Here is an 11,031-nt window from a genome sequence, read left to right as displayed (position 1 = left end):
TGGAGCTTGTCTGACTTCAGTTGTTAAAATTAGATTTTTAGGGCATTATGGTTAAAAGTTAATGATGGTTTTGATGCTGCAATCCTGTACTATATCAAGTGAAGTGTATCTGAGCTGTAATCTGAGAAAGAGTGTCACTAATTAAACTGAATTTTTCTTCAGTGTCTTCTCATAAGCTTAAATTATTACTTCACTTTAGAATTAAAATGTCCTGATAATTTACTCACCCCCATGTCATCCAAGATGTTCATGTCTTTCTTTCTTCAGTTGAAAATAAACTATAGTTTTTGAGGATAACATTCCAGGATTTTTCTCCATATAGTGGACTTCACTGGGGTTCAACAGGTTGAAGGTCCAAATGTCAGTTTCAGTGCAGCTTCAAAGAGCTCTACATGATCCCAGACGAGGAATAAGAGTCTGATCTAGAGAAACCATCGGCTCATTTTCTAAAAAAATAAATAATTATATACTTTTTAACCACAAATGCTCATCTTGCACTGCTCTGTGATGCTCCACTCATGACGTAATCACGTTGGAAAGGTCACGCGTGACGAAGACAGAAGTACCACAGTAGGGCGAAAAACTCCATCTCATTTTCTCCTCCAACTTTAAAATCATCTGACATCGTTGTTTTACCTTTTTTTGTAAAGGCCGTTTGACTTAGTCTTTGCACATTCACTTTGTAGACACTTCCGCTTAAGTCATGTGTGACTTTTCCAACATGATTACATAATGCGTGGCGCGTTGCAGAGCAGTGCAAAATGAGAATTTGTGTTTACAAAGTATATAAATTTTTTTTTTTTTTTTTTTTTTTTTTAGAAAATGAGCCGATGGTTTCTCTAGATAAGACTCTTATTCCCTCGTCTGGGATCATGTAGAGCTCTTTGAAGCTGCACTGAAACTGACATTTGGACCTTCAACCCATTGAACCCCAGTGAAGTCCACTATATGGAGAAAATCCTGGAATGTTTTCCTCAAAAACCATAATTTCTTTTCGACTGAAGAAAGAAAGACATAATCATCTTCAATGACATGGGGGTGAGTAAATTATCAGGAAATTTGAATTCTAAAGTGAACTAATCCTTTAAGAAAGAAGATGCTTATGAGAAGATGATTAAAACTTAAATGTTATTTTACTGTGGTAAATATTGTTGGCTCTGTGAGGCTGTTTGTCCAATGATATTTTCACTGTTAATGAATCGTGTTCATTTTTTTCTTTTTCTGAATAAATCAGATGTCATGGTCATCTTTAACTCTGAGGAGCACTTTCTATTTCTTGTTCATTGTGGATCTCACAGTAGGACACACAGTCCTGAAAGTTTTATATTTTTTAATATTTCATACAAACAATGTTGAAGTCTCTGCGGTCACAGATTTAACATGTCAACTCCATCATCCGGTGTAATAGTTTCTGTAAATAGTTGTGGGATAAATCTTGACATTTTTTATATGTTTATTAAGGCAGCTACAACTGAGAAAGAAAACAAAACTGCTCCACTGAACAACACGTGGTTAAGGTGGAAAAATATTCAGTTTTGTCAACTCTGTCAGGTTTTATGTCTGATGGTTGACAAGTGCTCTCAAAAAGTCTATATAATGTGATTTAACATGATTTTGCATATGGGGAATTCTTCTAATGTTGTTTCATGATTCTGTTTAAATATACTGTATATTTGGCCACAGCTGGTTCTTTGTCAGCTCCATCAGTATTTATCAACTCCGTCAGTATTTGTCAGCTCCATCAGTATTTATCAACTCCGTCAGTATTTGTCAACTCTGTCAGTTTTGGTCAACACCATCAATGTTTGTCAACTCCGTCAGTCTTTTGTCAACTCCGTACGTATTTGTCAACTCCGTCAGTATTTGTCAACACCATGAATGTTTGTCAACTGTTGTATTTGTCAACTTCCTCAGTTTGTTGTCAACTCCGTAATTTGGTATTTGCCAACTCCGTGTCATTTGTCAACTCCGTCTTTGTCAACTCCGTCGTCAGTATTTATCAACTCCGTCAGTATTTGTCAACTCCGTCAGTTTTTTCAGTATTTGTCAATCAGTTTGTCAACTCCAGTATTTGTCAACTCCGTCAGTATTTGTCAACTCCGTCACTCCGTCAACACCATCAATGTTTGTCAACTCTGTCAGTCTTTTGTCAACTCCGTCAGTATTTGTCAACTCCGTCAGTATTTGTCAACACCATCAATGTTTGTCAACTCCGTCAGTATTTGTCAACTTCCTCAGTTTTTGTCAACTCCGTAAGTATTTGCCAACTCCGTCAGTATTTGTCAACTCCGTCAGTTTTGGTCAACACCATCAATGTTTGTCAACTCTGTCAGTCTTTTGTCAACTCCGTCAGTATTTGTCAACAGTATTTGTCAACTCTGTCAGTCTTTTGTCAACTCCGTCAGTATTTGTCAACTCCGTCAGTGTCACTTGTATTTGTCAATTTGTCACTCTGTCATTTGTCAACTCCGTCAGTTTGTCAACTCGTCATTTGTCAACTCCGTCAGTATTTGTCAACTTGTAGTCTTTTGTCAACTCCGTCAGTATTTGTCAACTCCGTCAGTATTTGTCAACTCCGTCAGTATTTGTCACTCCGTCAATCAGTTTGTCAACTCGTCAGTATTTGTCAGTCTTTTGTCAACTCCATTATTTGTCAACTCCAATTTGTCAACTGTCAATCAATTCCATAGTTTTTGTCAACTCCATCAGTCAGTATTTGTCAACTCCGTCATTTGTGTATTTGTCAACTCTGTAAGGATTTGTCAACTCAGTCAGGATTTGTCAACTCCATAAGTATTTGTCAACTCCATCAGTTTTTGTCAACTCCATAAGTATTTGTCAAGTATTTGTCAACTCCTCAGTTTTTGTCAACTCGTCAGTATTTGTCAACTCCGTCTTTTGTCAACTCCGTCAGTTTTTGTCAACTCCGTCAGTATTTTTCAACTCCGTCACTTTTTGTCAACTCGTCAGTATTTGTCAACTCGTCAGTCAACTCGTCAGTATTTGTCAACTTTGTCAACTCCGTCAGTCTTTTGTCAACTCCGTCAGTATTTGTCAACTCGTCAGTATTTGTCAAGTCATTTTGTCAACTCCGTCAGTATTTGTCAACTCTGTCAGTCTTTTGTCAACTCCGTCAGTATTTGTCAACTCCGTCAGTATTTGTCAACTCTGTCAGTCTTTTGTCAACTCCGTCAGTATTTGTCAACTCTGTCAGTCTTTTGTCAACTCCGTCAGTTTTTGCCAACTCCGTCAGTATTTGTCAACTCCGTCAGTATTTGTCAGCTCCCTCAGTTTTTGTCAACTCTGTCAGTCTTTTGTCAACTCCGTCAGTATTTGTCAACTCCGTCAGTATTTGTCAACACCATCAATGTTTGTCAACTCCGTCAGTATTTGTCAACTCTGTCAGTCTTTTGTCAACTCCGTCAGTATTTGTCAACTCCGTCAGTATTTGCCAACTCCGTCAGTATTTGTCAACTCCGTCAGTATTTGTCAGCTCCCTCAGTTTTTGTCAACTCCGTCAGTATTTGTCAACACCGTCAGTATTTGTCAACTCCATCAGTATTTGTCAACTCCACCAGTTTTTGTCAACTTCATCAATTCCATGGAGTTGTTTTTGTCAACTCCATCAGTTTTTGTCAACTCCGTCAGTATTTGTCAACTCTGTAAGGATTTGTCAACTCCATAAGTATTTGTCAACTCCATCAGTTTTTGTCAACTCCATAAGTATTTGTCAACTCAAACTCCAGTTTTTGTCAACTATTTATTTGTCAACTCCGTCAGTATTTGTCAACTCTGTCAGTGCCAACTCCGTCAGTATTTGTCAACTCCGTAAGTATTTGTCAGCTCCCTCAGTTTTTGTCAACTCCGTCAGTATTTGTCAACTCCGTCAGTATTTGTCAACTCCATCAGTATTTGTCAACTCCACCAGTTTTTGTCAACTTCATCAATTCCATGGAGTTGTTTTTGTCAACTCCATCAGTTTTTGTCAACTCCGTCAGTATTTGTCAACTCTGTCAGGATTTGTCAACTCCATAAGTATTTGTCAACTCCATCAGTTTTTGTCAACTCCATAAGTATTTGTCAACTCCGTAAGTATTTGTCAACTCTGTCAGGATTTGTCAACTCCGTCAGTTTTTGTCAACTCCATAAGTATTTGTCAACTCCATCAGTTTTTGTCAACTCCGTCAGTATTTGTCAACTCCGTAAGTATTTGTCAACTCTGTCAGGATTTGTCAACTCCGTCAGTATTTGTCAACTCCATCAGTTTTTGTCAACTCCATCAGTTTTTGTCACCTCCGTAAGTATTTATTTGTCAACTCCATCAGTTTTTGTCAACTCCATAAGTATTTGTCAACTCCGTAAGTATTTATCAACTCCATCAGTTTTTGTCAACTCCGTAAGTATTTATGAACTCCATAAGTATTTGTCAACTCCGTAAGTATTTATCAACTCGATCAGTTTTTGTCAACTCCGTAAGTATTTATGAACTCCATAAGTATTTATAAACTCCATAAGTATGTCAACTCTGTAAGTATTTGTCAACTCCGTCAGTATTTGTCAGCTCCCTCATAATATCAACTACACCAGAATTTGTCAACTCTGTCAGTATTTAACACCATCAGGTGAAGGTTTTTGTAAATTTTGAAAGAAATGTATTATTCTTTTTTTTTTATTTATTGTGTTAAAATATTAAAACACCAACTGAACTACATGATGATATCATGTCTGATTTACCCAAGAACATTGGTTATATATGTTTTATTTTAAAACGAGGTTAGAGAATTAAGAAATTTAGGAACTGGTTTGTTTATAATAAACATAACCCAAGAAAAAAATGTTGAGAATTTTTTTTTCTCTTTACTCCTTTACTGAACACCATTATTATATAATTGAAGACTTTACACTGTTGTTGGAAGAATCAAATTAAAATATCATGCTTTTTAATGCGTCTGACAGAGTTGACACAAATTAAGTTCCAAAGTGAATAAATGTACATTTTTAGGAAAAAAACATTTTCAGAGAAACCTGTTCCCTTACATGGTTCATTAGTTGAGACCTTTGTCTACAAAAAAAAAACATGTTTGTCCCTTATCTCAAGAATCAGTGAGTAGCCCATATAAAGTTTTTTTTTTTTGCCAGAATAAAATACGAGAAAAACGGGAATAATTGCACTGGAAGGATTATTTTTCTCGGCAGAGATTTATTGTCGTCTTCTCTCAGCTGCACGTGAAAACAGGGCTCTTAAAGAATGGGTGCGAGAGGAGAGAGCAGGGCAATGCTTCTCCGATTTCACCTTCCTGGGGGGTAAAGGGGTGGATTTTTATTTCCGAAAATACGGCTCTCCATTCAAAGCTGCATGGACTCAAACCTGCGGGCCCCAGGATCAGTCCGCACGGAGATTCCTCAGGAGTTTGGCGCTTCATCGTCCACCATTTGGGACTAAATGCTTCATGCGCGTCACTAGGAGAAAACACTAAATCCAAGCTTTTTCTCTTCTGTTCCTGAAACGCCGCATGTCTGCAGTGTAGACATGATCCTGTCGGCGGATTCAAGGACTTTACTGCTATTTGTGGCAACACTAGTCGCATTTTTGGCCGTTGTCAAATGCCAAGAGGAGAATGAACGTGAGTCTGCCCACTTTTACTCTCAAAAGTTTCGGCTTGAATTATGAATATCATATTGAGTATAAAGGCTTAATGAAAGGAAATACTTTACGCGTTGCCAGATTGACAGTCGGGGGTAAAGATTTTGTGCATATTTGCATTTTTTTAGGAGTTTGGAATTTTTTTTTTTTTTTTTTTGTAATATTTTTATGAGTTTGAAAAAAGAAGAATCAGTGATAAACTTTTTTTCGTCTCTTTTTTTATCCCGTTTTAGGTTATTTTTGAAGTGTAATCAGTTGTGAATAGTCAGACTGTGTTTATAAATGCTCAAAGTCTGAAGGTATTCAGGGTATTTCATCCATCAGCACACCTGCGGGACATTCCTGAAGCCTTCACATACACAGCACTGATTTATTCATTGAGCATTTGTTTTATTTGATCATTCTTTTATTGATTGATTGCTGGCTGAAGCCCTCCTGATGGCCCTGAGGCTCAGCTGGTCAGGCCCTAAAAGAGCGCATTCCTCTGCTGTCAGGGGCCACCGGGGCAAATCCAGGCTTGCACAAAACGCAGATGCTCCAAACTCCTTCGAATTGTCAGAATTCTGAGCTGGAGGGATTCAGAAAGCTCTGCTTTTATATTTCGCCCATTCAGATTCTGAGGCGCATCATATCAGTAGTTGAATTCAGCAGCGGTGGGCCTCAGCCAGAGTTACTGCTACCCTTCCATACAGTTAAAGTGCTTCCATCTGTTTCCTAAATTACCCAGGGGCTACGATAGTCCAGGGAAAGAAGGAAAGACTGTCTGGCGGAAAGCTATTGGAAAAACATGAAAAGGACAGAGGCAGCTATTATAATTCAGCAAGGCACATTCCTTGGACGATATTTTTTAAATAAGCTCGCGGGTAAACAAATTAGAAGATATTTCAGAGAGCTTTTTTTTAAAAGGCAGTAAAAAAATGACAATAAAATACAGTTGAAAAGAAGCAATTAGGAAGAGAGGGAGAGAAATCTGAGCAAAAGCTAACAATTGGGTTATTGTAGCAGAGTGTTTCATAGTGAGCAGGTCATGGATCGGCTCGTCTGGGTCTCCAGCTCAAAGGCCGTTTGTTAAACCATCAGTCATGGCATCATATTGCAGAGGTGGCCTATGGATTTCCTAACCTGCTGACGTTAAGGTTTGAAAGAGAGAAAAGGAAAGACAACATTCCCTCCCCTCACCTGTGCCCAATTTGGAGTTTCCTCCATTTTCCACTTCAAAAAGAAAAGGCTCTCATGGTTGCGTTCCTGTAGCTCAAACAGCGGAGAAAAGAGAATGGAAGGAAGGCCTGAAGCGTGTGTGAGAGTGAAAGCTGTCCGTTCTCCGTTCTCTCTGGCATGTTTGAACTGGCAGCGTACAGACACACACATACACTTCCTGAGCCTGGTGTTTAGATTAGGCAAAAGCCTGTGAATTGCTCAGTCTTTACTTTTCAGAAAGGCGTCATTCATCGCCGTATGGGGTCTGTAGGAATTTACAGAAAATAAACAGGCCGGTAGGGTAAACAAACAGCGCTTGTTTGATTACTCTCAGTCTCTCTCCACTGCCCCATTTTCCCAGCGAATTCTTGAGCGAATGCTACTGAAAGACTGAAAGAAAAGTCATTTCACTTTGAATTTGAGTATACAAAGAGCTGTGTCTGATACAAATATATACAATGAACAGTCTGGCTTTCATTTCATCTTTTAGTTGGTAGGTTTCCGGATGGGTTGTGAGTCTTTTAAACAGCCTGGAAGTGTCACAGCGGAGGGCAGAAGTCTATCATGATGAGAGTTTGAAATGATTGTTAATTATCTGGTTTCATTGATATCAGTTTTGTGCTGCCATCTTGTGGTTTGCATTTGAATAAGCGTGACGATGACATTTGCATTAATGAGGAGGTTCCTCTGCACAGAAAACCTCGAATTGAATGCTTTCTACTAGGGGTGGGCGATATGACAAAATCTTATATCACAATATGAGTCATTTTATTTCAGGATAACGATATATATCACAATATAGTGATTTTTGCTTTTCATAAGGTTTTTTATATGATACCAAAAATGTCATAATTCTTGTCACCAATTTCAATATCACAAAAAACTCAAGCTTACTGAAGACAAGTAAACAGTCAGTGATAAAATAAGAACAAAGAAACTAAATATAGCTGCAAGCAATGAGCTGAATAAGGGAAAAAAATGAAATATTTGTGGATATCTGTGGTCATGAGGTTAGGATAAAGCTGTTTAAATTACAAAGCACTTATAACATAATAACATGGTTTATAACTTCTGAGCAGTAGGTGGCACTATGACGAAACTCTGCATGCACCCTCAAGTCATGCCTGTGATGACATGTACCAAGTTCCGTGTCAATACACAAAACTTTTGCAAAGATACAACCGCATAACCATGTTGGCGTGCTCGCCATCAAATTTGTTGATGCAGTATAAAACAATGGTTTGGTCTATCAAAAATCTTTTAATAACTTTTTGTCATGAGTGTCTGTAAATGCTACATACCAAATTTCTTGACAAATCCGACAAATTTGGTTGGAGGAGTTCGAAAAAGTAGGTTTTGAATAAAATTCAATATGGCGGACAACAAGTATGGTAGAATATGGCAAATTTGGTATCGTAGGACTCGGCATAAGCCAACAAACCTAAAGATGTAAGTTGAATGACAATATGTTGAATTTTTCATATGTTATAAGCATTTTCATAAATTTCATTATATCTCTTGACCACTAGGTGGCGCTGACCTAAAACTTTACAGGACCTCTCAGAACATGGCCTCAGTGAATCATACCGAGTTTGGTAACGATACGTTTATGCATTCGTAAAACACAGAATACATAAAATACAGAATACTATATATATATATATATATATATATATATATATATATATATCATTCAAAACAATCCTCATGATTTTAGGACAAGGCACTCAGAAGTTATAAGCAAAAAGAGCCATTTTCCCTATCTTGGCACCAATAGGTGGCGCTTTGACGAAACTGTGCTTGTACCCCCAAGTCATGCCTGTAATGACATCTACCAAGTTTGGTGTCAATACACCAAATCATTGCGAATACAGCATTAAATCCAGTTTTGCATGTTCAAACGTCAAACTAGAAATAAGAATTACTAGCCTACATAAATCGTATAATCAAATGTATAAAAACACTGCATATCTTCACTGTGTAAATTAAATATACATTTATTCTTATTAAAGTGTAACAAAAGTAATTCAGTCAAGAGCAGTGAGAGATTTTCTCTTTTTTGTTGTTTGATTAACATTAATGACACATCAGGTTTATTAGGCTGCTGTCACTTTAAGAGCGAATGCACGGATCTAATATACTGATACATGCGTTTTCTTTCTCAGCTGTTTATGTTCACTTAAGACATAAATGATTATGTTTACGAGGACAAAGAAGGCATTTTGGCCGTAATGCTCAATTCAAGATGCTCAAGATCTGATTTTTTTGTATAGCTGTTCACATTGTTGTTTTAAATGTGGCCAATATCAGATTTCCAGTGTGAACAGATCATGGTTCTGAACTAACCTGTATGCTTAAAAGAACGATACAAACAGGGTTGCCAGGTTTTTACCACAAAATCCACTCAATTGCTTCTCAAAACTAGTCCAATCGCGTTCCGTGGGGTATCCCGGTAAAAATCCTGGGGATTAAAAATCACATTAGTGCGGTCGCTTCAACCCACGGTGTTGCAAAACAACCCACGACAACAGTGACAAAGTAAAGTAAATGGCGAACTTGGCAACACACACAGCGCGCTGTCATATGGAAGTAAACACGGAGGGCATTAAAGTAAGTGATTACACATTTATTTATAGTCTGATCTGCCGTGGAAGCCAGTGAAATTATGCGCAGGCAATATGAAAAATAAAGACAATAATGTGACAGAAGAGAGCAGAGTTTCCTCATGTTTTGCATGTAGAGCTGTCTCTGTAATACTTACGAGTTCTGACACATCACTGACTTTCTGCTGACAACCTTTTGCAACTGTCTTGATGATGTGGGGTATGGAAAATCTTTGAATAGACTCCCATGAGTGCAGAATCGTGACAAATGTTGATCTCGAGTGACATAAAAATCTCATGATTTCTGATATGACTGTTCATACTGCGGTCTGACCTGTAATGGATTTAGTACCACATATGAAAGTGGCACAAAACGGAATTGAAAAGATCAGATTACATGTGGTTTGTACTGTTCACACTGTTATGGGGAAAACAGATATGAGTCACATGTGGGCAAAAAATCAGATTTGGGCCTCATTTACCTGCAGTGTGAATGTAGCCTTTGACACATATTTGTATTTAACAGTTGAAGCCCAATTAAGTGGGAAAAATAACATGAGCAGCGACTCCGTGCATATAGCAAAATGTGTTCTCTTTCACTGCTTTTTGCGTTTCAACAGTTTTAAATCACTTGTTTTTTAACCGCAATGCTTAAAACGCATGCAAACGATAAGCTTTTGTGAACACGCAGCACAGCGATGTCACGTGAGCGCAAACGAGATAGAGACGATAGTCAAAAACCTCTACCGGAATATCGTCCACCCCTACTTTCTGCTGTAGGCATTGCACTAATATGATTTATCATGTGACACTAATCATGAAGCTTTCTATGGTTTGGGATTTTAAATCCAAATCATAGAGTTTTAATGTCATTTCTTTAACTCTTCACCCACCTCCTGCTTCCTCCTCCTCCTCCTCCTCTTCCTCTACTCACGCTCCTCACAGAAGACCCAGGCAGCTGCACGCAGGACGGCCAGTCATATAGTGACAAGGACGTGTGGAAACCCGAGCCGTGTCGCATTTGCGTTTGCGACACCGGCTCGGTCCTGTGCGACGATATCATCTGCGAGGAGCTGAAAGACTGTGCCAAACCCGAGATCCCGTTTGGGGAGTGCTGCCCAGTCTGTGCCGCTGACCAGCCTTCCTCCCCTGATCGTAATTTATTTATTTCTCACTTTTATAAATAAATTACATTTGTATTATGGCTGTACAATTAATCTAAATCAAAACAAAATCGTGATTAAACCATTTGGTTTAGTGTGATTATGAAATCGCAAAGCCTGCGATTATTTATTTTATGCGCAGCTTGTCAGTGAAGCACGGCTCTGTGATCACTCAGTAATGTGCATTTGAAAAAGCAACGCGTCAAACATCTTTCCAAACATGAAAATCCTTTACGAACCTCTTGTCCAACAAAAGACATTAATAACATGTTTTTATTTATGTGTATTTTATGTCAGTCGAGTGTTTGAAAACATCTGTGAGATGATGTGGCTTATACACAGAATAAGGCACACAACATAATATTTCATAGTTTTCTATACAGTGATAAATATGGAAGCTTGTTTCCGCCACTAAATAAAAAAA

At 38.1% G+C, this 11,031-nt stretch overlaps 1 protein-coding gene across 2 annotated transcripts in view; it reads left to right on the top strand.

Annotated features, from left to right (window-relative positions):
- The first annotated feature begins 5,257 nt into the window (after window positions 1–5,257).
- Window positions 5,258–11,031, top strand: part of col2a1b (collagen, type II, alpha 1b) — a 58,076-nt gene continuing 52,302 nt past the window's right edge. The window contains exons 1-2 of one of the 2 annotated variants that reach the window (XM_048172168.1): window positions 5,259–5,624; window positions 10,390–10,599. In XM_048172168.1, the coding sequence (XP_048028125.1) occupies window positions 5,531–5,624; window positions 10,390–10,599 (304 nt within the window). In that variant the 5' untranslated portion in view covers window positions 5,259–5,530. Of the gene's footprint in view, window positions 5,625–10,389; window positions 10,600–11,031 lie in introns of both variants that reach the window. The other variant, XM_048172169.1, reaches the window with a different exon arrangement.

This window comes from Megalobrama amblycephala, linkage group LG21 (genome assembly GCF_018812025.1).
Source record: "Megalobrama amblycephala isolate DHTTF-2021 linkage group LG21, ASM1881202v1, whole genome shotgun sequence".
In the NCBI taxonomy this organism is placed as follows: Eukaryota; Metazoa; Chordata; class Actinopteri; order Cypriniformes; family Xenocyprididae; genus Megalobrama; species Megalobrama amblycephala.
This window is presented reverse-complemented; position numbering and strand designations above follow the sequence as displayed.